Source organism: Excalfactoria chinensis, chromosome 5 (assembly GCF_039878825.1).
Source record: "Excalfactoria chinensis isolate bCotChi1 chromosome 5, bCotChi1.hap2, whole genome shotgun sequence".
In the NCBI taxonomy this organism is placed as follows: domain Eukaryota; kingdom Metazoa; phylum Chordata; class Aves; order Galliformes; family Phasianidae; genus Excalfactoria; species Excalfactoria chinensis.
This window is the reverse complement of record NC_092829.1, coordinates 36,243,088-36,260,350: the sequence shown is the minus strand read 5'-3', so window position 1 is coordinate 36,260,350 and position 17,263 is coordinate 36,243,088. Positions and strand designations below refer to the sequence as shown.

The window sequence follows — 17,263 nt, the reverse complement described above, 5'->3', positions numbered from 1 at the left end:
GCTTCTGTACAAGGTGCGGGGAAGAGCTGACAGCTGCAAAAGCAGGCTGGCGGCGGCAGCTCTCGGCTACCAATGTCGCAAGCCCCCACGAACCCCACTCCAACCCGCAGTGCCGCTGCAGTGTCGCCCTCCCACCACAGCGCGGCGCTCTCACAGTAGCAGGTCCGGGCGGCGCCTTTCTTACGCAGAGTTGGAGGCGGCCGTGCGCATGCGCAGCGACGGTGCAGGCCCGGGGAGCGGCGGGCGGCGCGCCCGGCGCGGAGGGACAGCCGGCGGGCTGGCGGCGTGCACCCGAGGGACCGTGGACGGAGGTGAGTCGGGGCCGGCGGCACGGCTTGTCCCGTCCTGCCTTACTCCGACCGCGTCCCCGACCCGCGGGTGGGCGAGAAGCAGCGGGGGCGCCGCGGAGGTGGGGTCGGGTGGTGCGGCCCCGGGAAGAGGAAGGGTCTGACCCGAGGGCCAGGCCCAGCTCCGGGGGGGCTCCGTCGGGTGACAGCCTTGGTGTTAATGAGAGCGCTACGGCGAGGGTGGAATAACGGGATAGCAGTCAGAAGCACACGGAAAGCTTTTGGTTGTGAAGCTCATCGCAGTGGGGGTCGCATGGATGTTACGTTGTACGGTGGGCTTGAATTGCTGCTTCGTGGCTCAGTTGCCCTGTCCTGACAGCCTTTTGTCAACAACTGCCAGATCAGCGTCAGCTGATTTTATTAAGACTATGTATGCCTTAGTGGTACTTTTGAAATTCATATTTGTTACCTGATGTGCAGTTTGATCGTGAGACCTTTCTTGCTGTCAAGGCAAGAAAGTGTCCCATGTTTGTCTGGAACATATAATTAGATCACCTGCATTGTTCTTAGAGCATGAAAACATAGCACCTGTGCACCATGCAGCTTGGAGCCGTGGGTTTTTACTTAATGTGGGGATTTTTGCTTAATGTGGAAGCTGGAGCAGATGACCTGAGCAGCTTTCAGTGTGCTGCAGGTAGCTGATCTTTCAGTCACATAGCTGGAGCTGTGATTCTACATGTAAAAGCTTAAAGAACAGTCAGAAACGGTAGTACTGATGTGACTGTGTTTGTGACACTTTATATTACATCGTATTGATTGCTAAAAAGTGTTACTTGGACTACAGTGAGCTGTTCTTTAGACGCTTTCCTTCATACGGTTGATATGGTTGCAGTTGCAACTCATAGAACACTTCTTCCCCCCCTAAAACATATTGTCAAAGCTAGACTGTTTCCTTTTCCTGTCTAGATTTTCTTTGGCATTTTTCTGGTCAAACGCATGTAATTTGATTTGAAGCTCACTTGGTGTTTGAAACAGTATCCTGAAGCCAAGTTTTCCTTGTTACACTGTATCCACATTGTATCTCTTCACTCGCAGCTAAGCTGGGCATTGTGCTGCCTGTGGAGACTCAGCTGCAGATGGGTTTGATCTTGTCATTGGCAAGTGGCAGTCACAGTGTTTAACCATTGGCATCTTATGTTCCAGAGGAGCTTTGAAGGAGTTTTACTGTAAATCTGCTGAGGCAAAGAACTTGTCTTGAATGGGTTAATGGAGTGTTTCTCTGCGCGGTGATAACTTTGTGTCTCCTCCAGAGCTCAGCCTTAAAACTCTCTCTTTCTAATTTGCAGAGACAAGAGATAATTGATTCCATTATGTGTGCGTCAGCCAAATATAACACGCGGGGTCCAGCCCTCATCCCAAGAATGAAAACCAAGCATCGCATTTACTACATCACTCTCTTTTCCATAGTTCTGCTTGGCCTAATTGCCACAGGAGTGTTCCAGTTCTGGCCTCACTCCATTGAGTCGTCCAGTGACTGGACTGTTGAAAAACGTAGTGTCCATGATGTGCCTGTGGTCAAGCTTCCTGCTGACAGTCCCATTCCTGAGCGGGGAGACCTCAGCTGCCGAATGCATACCTGCTTTGATGTCTATCGATGTGGCTTTAATCCCAAAAACAAAATCAAAGTATACATCTACTCACTGAAAAAGTATGTGGATGAATATGGGACGTCAGTGAGCAATACTATTTCCAGGGAATACAATGAGCTACTGACTGCCATCTCTGACAGTGAATACTACACCGATGATGTCAACCGAGCCTGCCTTTTTGTACCGTCCATAGATGTCCTCAATCAGAACACGCTCCGTATCAAGGAGACAGCTCAGGCTTTGGCACAGCTATCCAGGTATTTGCTGAAACTTCCACATAGGACTCTGCAGAACTCAAGTGGAATATAATTATGCTGGAGGGGAGGAAGCAGTGTGTCAGTCCTAGAGCTAGTCTTGGACAGACCTTATCATCTGTTTATAGAGAACATCTTCATAATTGTTGTCTCTTTTTTATTTTGCTTTAGATGGGATCGAGGCACAAATCACTTGCTCTTCAATATGCTGCCTGGAGGGCCACCGGATTACAACACTGCACTGGATGTTCCTAGAGATAGGTATGAGTTTTACTGGGTTTGAATGCATAGATCTCTATTTAAATGCCTTTGGAGAAGCAGCAAGTTCAGAACTGTAGCTGATAAATCCTTCGCCTTTACAAAGCTGGAATATGGCTTTGTTGAGGGAAGAAGAGAAGTCTCTGTCTTGTACAGGTCAAATGTTTGCTCCAACAGTTTATTCCCATTCTTAATTTTACAGGGACTGTGATCTGTAGCATTTGTTTGTCTTAGCTCTTGTGCTTGCTGTAAAGGTGGAGAAATTTCAGGCTAGGCTCGTATATTGTGTTACAAAACCTGATGTATTTACAGAATGTCTCACTTGATGCAAAGTAGACCAAAGATTGCTCCTAGCTTCAACTTTCTGATACAAGTCAGAACGTTTACATGGGATGTTTTAAAACAGATGTTCTACTTGGCAAAACTAAAACTACGGTGATTTTCATCAATGTTTGTTATCTCAACAGTTACACTGTACTAGTGATTGGGCAATTGCTCATAGTTGTTCTGTCTTTTTCACATATCTTCCAGGAGCTTAAAAGGCTCCTGAGCTTAATTTTCACTTGCAGCACAGTTTACTTTTGGAGGAGAAAAGTTGTAAGGCAAAGCAAGTTGGAATAAGAGAAACTTCATCATCTTAGAAGCTGTCACTGAATATGTTTCTACTGGATTAGCTTTTCTGGTTTGGATCCTATGTAACCAGTCCTTTCCTTGAAGATCAAGGTTAGCCACCTTCTGCTGAATGTTTTGTCAACAGAATCTTCCCTGAGATATCGAACTGTAACTAAGAATGTTGGTTGTGGAGTATATCTTGATTTCTTTGCACCAAAGATGATTTAAAACATTATCCTTCGATGCTGGAAGACACACATTTGGTTGTTAGCTTTTTTTCTTGGGACATCTTTGAAGACTATGTTTACTCTTTGTAATTGCATCAGTGATTGTGAAGTGATTTCTTAGTTTTTGCGAGTGTATGAAATGCGTTACATGGTTTAATGTTTAATGTTTAATGTTCATGGTTATCCTGAAGAGGGCAGCCAAGCACCGTTCTTATGCAACCAAGCCTGTAAATCTGTTACTACAAAGCTCTTAAGATTTGTATTTCTTAACAAAGGTTTTCATTTAACAATGCTCTTCTCAGCAGAGTGAGCTGTTCTTGGACTGTATGTGTATGCCTGTGTCCATAGAAAAAGCAGACTTACTAACTGAATGCAGGAGGCTTACTACATGGTGCAGTTAAAATTGTGCCAAATGTCCATTTATGTTTGACCATAGCTTAGTGTGCAGGAAACGTATTATTTTGGTGGATGATTTTTCTAAGTGTCTCCCATGCTACCACAAGAAGTTACGACAGTTGAATTTAACAAACAAACAAACCTTTTTTGTTTTCCTGGAACAGCTGTTGCCATAGCTTGCTGAGCCAGCTTGTTCTGCAGCTGCACAACCACTAGTTCTAATACAGTAGAGAGCCAAGAACATTTGAAAAAAGGTGGAGATACCGTTTTGTAGGTAGCCGGCTACCAGACAGTACTAAGTGTAGTGCAGATCCTGGCCATGGGTGTGGAAATAAGTGATCTGTGACAAAGTGACTTGTGAGGACCTAGTCCTGGAAGGGCCTGAGTGCTGTCGCGTGGTTGCAGTATGGTTTTGGAGACCTCTGGAGGTCTTATATCTAACAGAACAGGAGAACCAAGCATGCCTTCTTCATCTGAGTATGTCCGCAAAGTACAGAATGGGTAGTTAACAAAGTGTATATCAGTGTTGTTCATGGTGCTATGGGTTGTGAGGCTGCAGGCTGAAATAAGTGTGTTCTGGCAGAGTTAGATGGATTTTGAATGACAGGTCTGAACTTTACAAGTATAGCTCTGTAAGGACTGTGTAAGATTTTATGGGCAACTGGTGAAATACACAGGTAGTGTTTGTGAAGTTTGCTCAGAGAGCGTGGCCACCTTCTCATGCCTATTTGAGCAGTAATGGATCATGGATATAGTAGAATCGTGTTCTGCTGATTTGCTGCAGAATATGAATCCAGATAAAGTAAGACCTTTTGCCCAGAAGGGAATTAATTTATATTATTTTTACATAGGTAAAAGCCTTTAGCTAAACTACCTCACCGAGATGTTGTTTGTTTATTAAATCTTTAAATCTGATTTCTCAGAGACAGATAAAAGCACTTTTTTCCATAATTTCAACAATGGAAGTCTGCCTTTAGGGTGTGGAGGCTATGTTGCTGATATTAGCTGCTGTAATGTATGTAATCTCTTGCCATAAAGCATGAAAGGTAATTTCTTTATTTGTTAATAAGTGCTATTAAATCTAGTACAGTAGTGTGGATGAAGAGGCTTCTTTTTCTGACCCACTCTGAAGCTGTAGAATTGAATGTAGGGATGATGATACCTTTTCATTCCGCTTCAGCTGACAAATTGGGATTCAGTGACTTGCGAGGTCTGGCAGAAAACTGATGATGTTGGCAGCTGGGCAGAAACAAGAGTGCAGAGCGGTTGGGGCACTTCCTGGAGAGCAAGCAGGATCAGTATCTGGGAAGTGGTGAAAAGTTGCTCTGAAACAGGCTCGTTGGTTAGTGCTATTTAAAGGTTATTCACCTTGAGTATATTAGGAGTTAATATCTCTTTTCCCTCACTGCACCATAGAATGAAAATCTGAGAGGAGTTATTTAGCTGGTGTTGGTTCCCTGTGGGTTTATTTAAGTAAATGTCTGTATGACACACCTGCTTTCTCAAGGCTGATGAGGTGCTGTCATGTTTTCACCGGATCCAATTAAAACAATCTGGTTGTAGTTTCCCAATTAGGGGGTTATAAAAAGAGGAGGTTGTAAAATGCAAGAACAGCACTGCCTAAGCCAGTTTTTCTCCTGCCTGGCGGTTGAGTTGATGGATAAGCCCTGGAACATGTAGCTTCAAGGGTGAGAGCTGCTCATAATATACACATAATGCATATATGTCACCAAAAGGGAGGCACTGGAAAGGAATCCCAAATAAGCACTTGGATCATAAATTCTCACTCGACACGTCCTTGATTTATCATCCTGCTCTCAAGTTGATTTCTGCTTCTACAAATAGTTTGTGTCTACAAGTGGTTTGTGTTCTGAGTGAAGAGCAGTGAAAGGCAAGTGTTTGAGTTTGTAATTGTCACTGAACTGAAATACGTCTCTAATCCAGAGTCTATGGTTTTCTAAGCGCCTCTTAAATGACATTTAGTGAAGTCTTATTTGTACCAAAACGAGATATGGGAATGCTAAACAACTGTGCTACAATTTAAAGCAGGAAGTGAAGTATCTTGCAGAACACCTTGAAGGTGTTAGAAGACGCAGAACATGCTGATGTTTAATGAGGTTGATGAGTTCTGAGGGGAAAATATAAATAGTCGTGGATGATAACTAAGATAACTAAGTAAAATCATAGTCTGTTGTGTAAGAGCAGTAGAAAAACTGCTTGGAACACTATACTAAGCATTTAATTCAGTGATAGCTGAAAACTGCTTTGCCCAATGTGTTTTCAGTACCTCATCTGTTCTCATAATAATGTTCTTCTCATGTTACTGATGAGACCTGCCTGCTCCAGTCTGAACTATGACAGTGGGCAAGGTTGTGGTAAGGCTGCTGGCTGTGATTGTAAGCTGCTGCAATGGGTACAATTCCTTGAGTCCTTTTCCATGGTGCCTAGAGAAGTGCTGTATTTGTGTTCTGCTTCTTTGCCTGGGGACAGGTTTCTGCAAATTGCTTTAAGTGGTAATTAAGGCAAACACAGTATCTCTAGGGCAACTTTGAGGATAGCTCACCCTGCTGTTGGTAACAAAGGACTAAAAGTATAATCAGCCTTTTCAGAAGTCTCACTAAAGAAGCTGAATGAAAGCACCTTATGGCAGCAGATGATGCATATAGTGTGCCACCTGGTCACCAGGGATGAAATGTAAATGAAAAGCTGTTGGCCTCTAATTGTTTGTTCAAAGAAGCTGGATTTGGGAAAAGAGATAGTAATATTCTAGTGTCTTCTGGCCCTGTGAATGGTGCATTGCTTTCTTCTGTACGCATGGTTCTCTTCTGTTTCTTAAAGCTCTTTCTCTATGTTATGAAAGGTTGTCCCATTTAGGAGGGTCCACAGACAGAGTCATCTCACTGAGGAGTTAAAGTATATCTTAGTTTATCCATCCTTGGTTATTCCTACGCATTCTAGCACAGTGTCCCAAGCTGCCTCTACTCTTAGAGACTGGATTCATAGTATACTGTGCTCTCATTGAGTTCTGCTTATAGCATATTTTTTTTGTAATGGGTGAAAGAAACTTAAAAGTTTGTGCAGTTAAAAAACAAAATACAAACAAATTTTATTTACTGTAGAAATCTTGACTTGTTACAAGCTGCCAAAATACTGTGTTTTATCTGGACTTGTACCCAAAATACAGCTTGTCAGACTCTCTGAGAGCTGTGCTATGGACTGTTGTAGGGCAGGCACTGAGAAATATGTTAACTGATATAAATAATCAAGAATGTGTTTCTTTAAATTAAAATGGACTTAGTGCATGTAAGCTTACAAAAATGTAGGGTGATTGTAATGACAGCAATAGATTCCATTTCCCTATAAGAATGCAAAATGGTCCTTTCCTCAGTGATCATATGCCACTGCAAACATTCCATTGATGACTGTATCCAGTCTGGCAGCAAGCCCGGATCAGGAAAGCTGAAGTGAATCTAAAAACTGCATAAAAATGCCACTGACAGAAGTTGAGGGAAAAACTGTTATCTCAGTAACTGTTACTGCTGTTCCGGTAATGATAACCAGTAAATCATGCTCTGAGACTGAATGATTTACATCCTCTGTTTACAGTCTCTTTCTTGTATTTTTCAGAGCTCTGCTAGCTGGTGGAGGCTTTTCCACGTGGACTTATCGGCAAGGCTACGATGTCAGTATTCCTGTGTACAGCCCTTTGTCTGCAGAAGTGGATCTGCCAGAAAAAGGACCAGGGTAAAGCAACTCCAATGAATTGGCAAAGTCTAGTGAATCCTGAACGTGATATGGATGCCAATAAAATACTGTCAGGGAGTTATGTAGATCAATCTATGTCTGTGACAGGGGGGCAACAGGCCCATGGGCCCTCTAGCCCCAGAAATGGGAAGGGAAAAGGGGAAGGGGTAGGGAGATGGGAGCTGGGCTCAAGGAAACAAACAGAGCAGCAGCAACGATCTAAGGAGGAGAATTTATTTTACTAACTAACTGTGATATCAGAATGCAAGATAACACAATATAATACAATCTAATTGATATTGAGGCTAATAAATCAAGTAAAATAAAAGAGAGAGAGAGCTTTCCGAAGACCGAGAAGCATACTTTGAAATGGAAGGCACACGGCTTAGAAGCACACCTGCACCTGCTGCCAGGCAGTGAGAGAGAGAGTGAGTGTCACTTCTGTGACATATTTTCCTCTCTGACCATGAGATCCTCTGGGACATGTAGTTCTTCTTCTCTGTGCTCCACATGATGTTATGATGTGGAATACCAATAGCAAAAATTACAAAATCATGACAAATACAAACATGTCTGCTAGCCTCCTGGCAGGCTAGGGCAATTTATTTAAGAGTTGTGCTCATGCATGGCTTTTCCTGTTAAAATACGTGCTGATTCCAAAGCTAGTAGTGTTAGCTAATCCACCAGGTTGTGGGTTATCTATGAACTGGGAACATAGAAAGGATGATTCTGTCTTCCCACTTCAGAAACTGAAGTGTAGTAGGTGATAGTCTGACAGTATTACTTGGAGATCCACTCCAGAAACTGAACTGTGAAACAGGACAACAGTGTTTTGAGTAGCATTAGATTCAATATACCTAGAATATATTTTCAACTTATAGAAAATAAAAATAGTTGTTAATGTTTGTTTATTTTTAAAGCTTAAGGTAAAGCAGGGCTGCAATTCAAAGTAGTGTTGATTCCCTCGTAAATTATCTCTTCAGATAATTTAAGATACTTAAAAGCAAACTAATGGCAATAAATTACTATCACAAAGACAAAAGAAGTATTTCAATAAGCCTTTTTAATTACACAGCTGAAAACTTCTCTGTAGCAGGTTCTTACCTGTGCTGTGGTTTAAAAGCTGAATGGACTGAAGGCAGTGGGGTAAATGACATGCTCTCATTGATTGTAAATATCAAGATTGGAAACACAGAATCTTTAGGGCCCTTCTTCTAACCACATCCTCTAAAGACTATGGCTTTAGTAGAGTTGAAAACTGTTATTGAAAGGGTGCTGCTGATAACAGACAAAAGCTGGAGCCTTGACTCCAGTTGTCATCTACTCTGGTAAGGATTATTGCTCTGGGCTGCTCCAGATAAGGAATAGGTGTTAGTTACAGGACAAAGCTGTATGGCAGAAGTTTGTTTTACCCACACACTTCATGCTTCTGCTTATAATGCTTCTGGACATGACAGGTATAGGGGCATCTGGTTGAACCCTAACTGATTCTTCATATATCTCAAGTATTATTATGGCTCAACGCAGACTGGGAGCGTGTTTTGTATTTCTGTCTGGGTGGTACAAACATGATCATAAGTTTCAGCACGTGTAGAACCTGTTGCAAAGAGAGATGCTATCATGCTGGTCATGTTCATATAGTCAACTAAGTGCTGTGTCAGCCCATTTTTTCTGGGAGGTTTGAGTTCTCAAAGGCACACTTTTTTGTGAGGAACCGACTGTAGTCTCCAGAGTACCATCTAGCGGCCATTTAGCGTTACTAATTGAAACGTTCTCAGGCTTCTTTGCTTTATGCAGGAAGACAGTGACGAGAGCAAAGCTCAAGTTCAGATTTAATAGGGATAAATAATCACATTCCATTACACTAAAGTGCTATTGCCTGGTAGCTGAAATGTACTTTCTTTTGTAACATGATTTAATCACTAGGTTTGGATGTCATAGGATGACAATGGTTTAAAGGCAAAATTTGTTTTTAAACATCCAAGCAATCTCATACAATCTTTCACTGGTCATAAACCTCCATTATCACTAGTGTGTGGTGGTGGTTCCTTTTTTAAAGGCAAATCCTATTTTTGTTCTTCTTACAGAGTTGAACTGAGAGTTTTTGATTTATTGTTCTTTTTAGTTGGATAGTTTGAAGTATTTTAGATCCAACTCTGCAAGAAATATACGTTCTCTAAAGCTGTTGGTAGCAAGATGGTAGCAGCTGGAGGCTTAGGAACAAGAGTGCCTTTAAAAAAATTCTGTGCAAGTCTTATCCGTTAATTGGATCCGCTGAAGTGACCAGCAGGAAAATAAGTAAAAGGGGTGAGAAGAGCAGCGGGAAAGGTCTGACTTTATAGAGTGTGTGTTTGTGTGTGTTTTCAAAGCTGTAAATTAAAAATAGTATCATGCGGAGCAGAATTGGAATCCTAAGTACAGGCCTCCTATTTCTTGCGTTATTTTGGCTGCGTGAGGGCAGGCTCTCACTGCATGTTCCCTTGAATGGGAAGCAGTGAAGTAGTTTGACTTATCCAATCTACTTAAAAAAATTCAAGACTAAATGAGTGTAACATTTGTATGATGCGATATGTTCCAGCATTAACAAAAGTCATTTTTTAAAGTGTGAGCTTCTAATCTGAGACTGTTCCTGTGTGCTTTACCTCCAGTTCTAATTAAAGCTGTGAAATAATTCAGTGTTGAAACACATCTTGAATATTCATGCTTTTGGGGTGTGTTAGGATATAAGAGTGAGTAGGATTAGACAGTTCAGCATCTTTTTTTCCAATTAAAATTGATTAAAAAAATAATACTGGAGGAGAAAGCAGTAGCAGCATTTGGTGTCCTACCTACTTTGTAGTAGTGTACAGACACCAAGCCTCAGTAGCAAGCTGTTTTATTATGTAGACAAATTATGTTTATTTCAATTTGTAAAAGTGGTTATGATGCAAGTGCCTATTCTTACAAGCACTTTTTCCAAGTATAATTTTATTTGATGTTGTAAATCATGAAGCCATTTAATATCAAAAATTTAATTATATTGCATCCTTTTCTGCATTGTCAGAAAATATGATCTTGGCACTATGTTCACATTTAGCAGAATGAGAACAACTTTTCTAGAGTGGAAGGAAATGGGAAATGTGTTGCTGAGCATCTTGGAAGTCAGCTTGCATTGCTGTCAAGTAAACTTGCTGTGTTTTTTCAGTCCCCGCAGGTATTTCATTCTGTCATCTCAAATGTCTCTGCACCCAGAATACCAGTCTGAGTTGGAAGCTCTTCAGGCTGAGAATGGGGAATCAGTGCTGCTGCTTGACAAATGTACAAATCTGTCAGACGGGGTCCCTGCTGATCGCAAACGCTGTCACAACAATCAAATCTTTGATTATCCGCAAGTGCTTCAGGTAAGACTGTCTCTTCTGCAGATTTCTCTTCCCCTTGGTGACTGTCTTAGCTGTGGAGCTAAATTAACGCTGATAGGGAACTTACTTACATTTCATTTAGTGTTCTGCAAATGCACAGTTCATTAGATTTGCTGGGATGTCATATCCCAACTTTATTCCAATTTTTAAGAGAACAGAGAACTGTGTATTCCAACTCATCTAGAGGGCTACACTGCAGTCTGAAAATACTGCTTATATAGTATGTACAACCTAATGGGGTTGTTCATGGTGGTTGTGGTAGTACATGAAGACATGATGTAAACTTAAAAAAGGGTGAGGAGATACCACAAAATCCAGCTGCAATGAGAGGTGAAAATTTTGAAGGTCAGGCAAAATTGATTGCTTTAAAACTAGGGAAGAACTTTAGAATCTACATCTCCAGAATGACTGGTAAAGCAACCTTCAGTAGGCGTGGGTTTCAAATTGATTTCTAACTTATGATAGCTCAGGCCTTGTTAGATGGAGTTTGGAATAGAGGCCTGCTTTGTTAGTTGCAGGACAGATTAAAATGAACTTTGCAGAGCTTATGCGTATTTTTATTTTTTTTTTGGGGGGGGAAAGACCACTACAAATAAAGAGAGTTCATCAGTTTGTATTTTTTGTGTGCAACTTAGTAGTTAAACCCTACAAAATACTCTCTATAGACACAATGGACTGAGCTAGAAGACTTGTCAGCATGCAACTATGAAAACATCTAGGTGAAATGTGTTTGATGGCCTTGGCCCAACTTCCAGAGGCCTTTTGATGTGTCAGTGAAGATAAAACTAGATAGCGTTCTCAGACCCCTGGGTCTCTTGGCAATTCTCTAGCAGAGAGGTGCTTTGGCATGTGGTGTGGTGAAGTGAGTTATGCCATAGGCCACTGTGCTCTGTCTGTGGCCACCAGCACATAATTTGTCTTTGAACTTCAACAAATGATGATAAAATAACAAACAGGCTGAAGAAAGGCAAAGTTTCCACCCCTCCTGTTATGTTTTGAAGGAAATATGTTTAAAATTCCTTGGGGAGGAGGGGGAGAGGGAGCAGGAGCAATGGGGTCACAATGAGTCCTTAACTTCCAGTGAAAAGGGGAGGAAAAAAATCTTTTTGCTTTATTTCTTTAAGTACTGACTGGATAGCTCAAAGATAGCAAGTCAGAGGATCTGTATCTATATCTTGCTGTGTATTATTTTATATCTCTGAAGAGAGCTGGCGCATGCAGAGATTGTTAAAATACTTTCCTTAGCAGAGCCCTGCATCTCCCTTTGGAATGTCTGGCTGATAACAGTGGTGATGTGAGGAGATGTATTTATAGTAACCTTTGTCTAGACAGGAAAAATGGTTATCTGGGCAGATGAGCATGTGTGTCCACATCTGGGCTCTTTTTTTCTTCCCCACCCCCCTTCTCCCAGACCCTACTAGTATTTCTTCCACCTGTTTCTCTACGATCCAGCAAGTGAATGGTTAAAATGTGTTCTCTCTGCTCCCTCCATTTCACCCACCCTTCTTTTCCTTCTGTTCCTGTCTGGGACTGGGGGAAGGAGGAAGCTTGAGGACTGATCCCTGTTCATCCTTTCCAGCACAGCCTTTACAGATTTCCTACTAGCCAGGCTCTTGGGCTTCTGGATTGCTAATGCTTCCTGTTTGCAGTCTTCTCTTGGACAAGATTCTCAGACTCTTCAGTGCTCTACAAATATGAGCACAAGTCTCACAATTGCACTAGGAAACGAGCGAAGATCCAGCAAACCCTGTTGTATTTCCTAGTTCCATTTTGATGTTTTTCTACCCTGCTGTGCCTCCTGGCTCCTTTTCCTCAGGCCACAGAATGCTAGCTGGAAAGATGTTTTCTTATCTGTGCAAGACTCTGTGTCAACTTTGATTTCTCTTTCTTAGAGAGAGCTGAACTCTACAAGTATGTTTTTTTGGTCATCTTGAATCTGTAGAAAGGTTCCTCAGTAACGCTGAAGTAAACTGAAGACCCTATCTACAGGATGGCTGCAGCATAGCCAAGATACCTTCTCTGCTGGAGTTTCAACTCATAGTTTTTCATCCTGTGTGCTGTGGGCATGAATAAACTGAAAGCATTCTTTTTTGTGGAATCTATTTCTATCCTCAAAGCTCCCTTTAGCCACCCTCCTCCCGTTCATTCCCCTTTGGAATATGTACTCTTGTTGAGTCTTGTTGGTCACACTCCTGAGATAATTAATCGTGCTTCTTTTCTCTGGGAGTGCATTGCCTAAAACTGAAGGCGCTGCTCTGTCTGGGGTCCTGCAATACTGAATAGAGTGAGAGATTACTGCCATTCTCTTGGGTTGTGCTTCTTCCTACATTCTATTACAACCTATGGGTGAAGCACCTTTATTTCCAGTAGCATAACATCGTTGTTGCACATGAATATTCTTTTTTTTCCTACCCTTTTGTATGAAATATCCTCTTTTGCAAAATGCAAAACATAGCCATTATTTCATGCTCTATACTTGTGCTGTTGATTTTACCTAAATGCTGAAGGCTATATATATCAGTATTTCTAGTCATTTTCTCCATGTAGTGTCAAACTCTAATCTTGTTATCCATTATGATTCCCAATCTTCCAAAAAACGTTAACCACATATATATATATAATATATATATAATATATATAGTTAGAACACTAAAGTAAAGCTTAGAATAGTCTCATTAACTGATTTCTCTGCTCTACATTTAATATTTATGACCCACTAGTAGATAAAGTTGAATTTGTTGGTGACTCAGAATACATTTGTAGTGCAGTGTAAGTGCAAGTCTGTTTTCCTTTTGCTCCCTCCCTTCCCCCCGCGCAAGTTAAAGGGCATATATGTACATACCTACTTCAACTCTAATACTGCTCTTTTTTTCCTCATCATTGTGTTGGGTACCATTTGTTGACAGGAAGCTACATTCTGTGTTGTTCTACGTGGAGCCCGCCTCGGACAGGCTGTACTAAGTGATGTTCTTCAAGCTGGCTGTGTCCCAGTCATTATTGCTGACTCCTACATTCTACCTTTCTCTGAGGTTCTGGACTGGAAGAGGTCTGTACCCAAACTACTGTACATTCAATTGCAACTAAGAGTCATCTGTTTCATTCAGTGATTTGAGTGAAACCACTGTGATAAGTCAAATGTACTGGTAGTTATAGTGAACAGAATACTAAATAAGATAGATGTGGTCTTGGCCCTTGGTATATTTATGTATTGAAAACAGGAGAGGAAAGCGAAGTTGATTGAGCTTTTTGTTTATCCTGTAGCAAGTGATATCTTTTCTAAGCCAGAATTCCTTTGTTGTCTTAAGCTTGCATTCACTGATGACTGATCTGCATTGTAACATCATCTGAATGCCAAATTTATTATATTGTATCATGATTCTCAAGTTCATTTGAGACTGAAGGGCATAATTACTTTGTAGTTGAGTATGCTGTTATTTTTCTGTATGTATACAATGTTTAGTTATGTGATCTTAGGATAATATGTACAAAATTACTAGGTAGTATGCATAGCACTGTAGATGCTATCAGTTGTCACTCTGAAAGATCTAAGGTGTCAGCAAGCCAGTGGCAGTTCAGGGATGGGATTTCAGGAATTTTGTGTCTCTGTCCGTTCCATATTTACTAGATTGATTTGCAGATCAGTCCATAGAATTCTGTGGTATTATAATTAAATTATAATAAAAACTAGGAGAATACTGCTTATTTCTACTGATATCTTCTGAGCACATCATAGTAAATGTAAAACAAGCTTCTGTGTTAAAAGCTGTTGATCTCTTTTAATGTGGAATGTAGTTTTTCTCATCTTATTGTTTGTTTTTCTGGTTGTTTGCTTATAGGGCCTCTGTGGTCATCCCTGAAGAAAAAATGCCTGAAATGTACAGTATTCTGCAAAGTGTTCCCCAACGACAGATTGAAGAGATGCAAAGACAGGTAAAAAACAATCAACTGTATTTAAATTATTCTTTATTTGCAGTTAATGTGGGTTTATGTCTGCATCACTATGTAATTTGTTTGGATGCTGAGGCATTGAATGTTCTCTCATGTTAATATTTTATATATTCTACCTTCTTTCCTTATGCTAAGCATATGCATTCAGCATTATTTTTCAATATTTTATCCTTATCCATCACTGATGCAGCTAAATCTGTTAAACAGCAGCTGTTGAGCAGTACTACATTATCCTTTAGGTCAGGAAGTTAAGAATACTGCATGTGATTGCAATTGCAGAAGAACACTTGAGTAGGCAGACTCCAGTTACTCAGATTGGAATTTCTCCAACCTATTTTAATTTACATGCTATTGTGAAATATACTATAGGATTCTCAGTATCCACAGAGATCAAAGCCCTCCCATCCTGTGTTGCAGCACATCTGAAACGTGAAACTGATGTTTTGACAACCTGCTTTTTTATATAAAAATCTTTACAGTGAGTGGAGAATACATGTTCCTACCAATCCAGTCAAACCAAACTTTCAAGAACTTCTTTCTTGTGTGCACTCTGCTTTCCTAGTGCACACTGGGCTGGAAGCTCTGCCTGAAGGCAGACTTAGTGCCTACTCTCATATATTAATGTGTTTTTGATGAAATTATAACATATATTTGTTTTTTCCACATAATAATTAAATTGTCTGAACGACAATGTTTGAGTCTACCTGTGTCCCAGGAGAAGTTTTGTCTTGTAGGCAAATTTTAATCATCCAGAATGTGAGAGATAAATCAATTGAAAAATGTTTAAAATATTTTAACTAAGTTGATGATTCCTACGAGAGAGAGATTTTACTTATTTTGTGATTTGACAAGAAGAGATCTTTAATTATCCAAACTTGTGATTGAAGTCTGTATGGCTGGTATCAAAAGAAACTGTCTCACTCCAGCTGATGCTGATTTCTGTTTGTTATTGTCAAAACTTTGCTTCTGTGGACACCACCATCATCAGTTCCATCAACTCAAGAGCTCATACATGTTAGCACAATCTGAACAGAATTGGCGCTGTGAGGGTTTTCATGGTGTGAAAAGTTTTGTGCTCAAATTACATGTTGGGCTGGATTCAACCATATTCCGTTGATGGCTGTACTATATAAATTACATTATGGGGACAGAGGTGAATAAAGCAAGATGTTAGCATGTATTGTAAACTTACAACTGGAGTCTGTAATCCTCATCACCTTATTGTACTAAACATCTATCATTAAATGGTAGGGGAATTCTGGTTTTCTGATGAGCAGCTGAGGCCAAAGAATAAGTAAGTGCTGGGTATATGGGGAAAAAGTAAACCACTTGATTTTAAATGACTTTTAAAGATGCAAGGGATTTCTGTATTCAGATTTCTCCACAGATTTGGGAGATGTTTCTAAAATTGCTTTGCACGTCAGTAATGAAGTTGTCTTCTGTGTGATTCTTGTAAAAGGTGGCCCAACACATGGTTTCTCAGTGTGTGGCCTGTAATACTAGTGTAAATTACTTCTACCTAGGCAGTGCTAAAATTTGCATAGTTACATTAATAATGGATATGTGTGGAGAAACTACTTTCAAATCCAGTGTTATGTCTCATGCCTGAAATCTTTTGCAAGCTTGACTTCTCTGTTCAGAGTGTCTGCAAATATCATGTCAGCCATCAGGGGTCTCCTTTCTCTTTAGTCCCTACAGACAAATGAACTATTTTGGTGGGGCACATTGGCAGCATTAATTTGCTGCAGTGGAATGCAGAAGTAGCTTCATAACTCCAACTCCTAGAAACACTATTTTGCTTGATTTTTCTTGTTTTTCTGTGACTTGAATATAAAAATAGTAATGCAGGAGTGTTTAGCCTGATAAAACTTTAGAACTGACATGAATAGTTCATTAAAGCATACATTGGTTTTCTTGTCCATTTTATGAATATCATAAAATAATCATATCAAGATAATATTCTCTTACAGAGAATGTGCTATATATTATGGACAGTTTAAACAGTAATTTTAAAGTATGAAATCAGGAACCTCCACTAGTTTTTGTGGTTTCTCTTCCACTTTTCCCTTTACGTTCACAATATATTTCTCAGATATTTTGAAGCAAACCAATTAAACAACCGTAGTTCGAGTAAATAATCCATATTATAGGTAACTCCTGAAATTAAGCTAAAATAGAAGATATTTAATAAACGGAATGTGATACTGGTCTGTGTCTGGAGAGTTTTGTGAACTATAAGTGGTTTGTGTCAGTCACTGTCATTGGATCCAAAACGTCACTGAATATAATGGAAACACTGATTCTATTCACTGGAGGTGAGGAGTGTCTCTAAAAGCTTGCTCTCACGTCTTGGTGCTTTAGTTGGGAATACAGTTTTATGCTTTGGTATTGAGAATACTGCAAGGAAATTATGAGGTCTGTCTTCCTCTTGTCTTCCTCGATTTGTTTCTGACTGTATACTGAGGATACTTGAGCATGTTATCCATATGT

At 40.4% G+C, this 17,263-nt stretch overlaps 1 protein-coding gene across 1 annotated transcript in view; it reads left to right on the top strand.

Annotated features, from left to right (window-relative positions):
• The first annotated feature begins 202 nt into the window (after positions 1-202).
• Positions 203-17,263, top strand: part of EXT2 (exostosin glycosyltransferase 2) — a 67,682-nt gene continuing 50,621 nt past the window's right edge. The window contains exons 1-7 of the mRNA XM_072338874.1: positions 203-311; positions 1,634-2,193; positions 2,362-2,451; positions 7,311-7,427; positions 10,612-10,807; positions 13,732-13,871; positions 14,662-14,755. Coding sequence (XP_072194975.1) covers positions 1,658-2,193; positions 2,362-2,451; positions 7,311-7,427; positions 10,612-10,807; positions 13,732-13,871; positions 14,662-14,755 — 1,173 coding nt within the window. The 5' untranslated portion in view covers positions 203-311; positions 1,634-1,657. The remainder of the gene's footprint in view (positions 312-1,633; positions 2,194-2,361; positions 2,452-7,310; positions 7,428-10,611; positions 10,808-13,731; positions 13,872-14,661; positions 14,756-17,263) is intronic.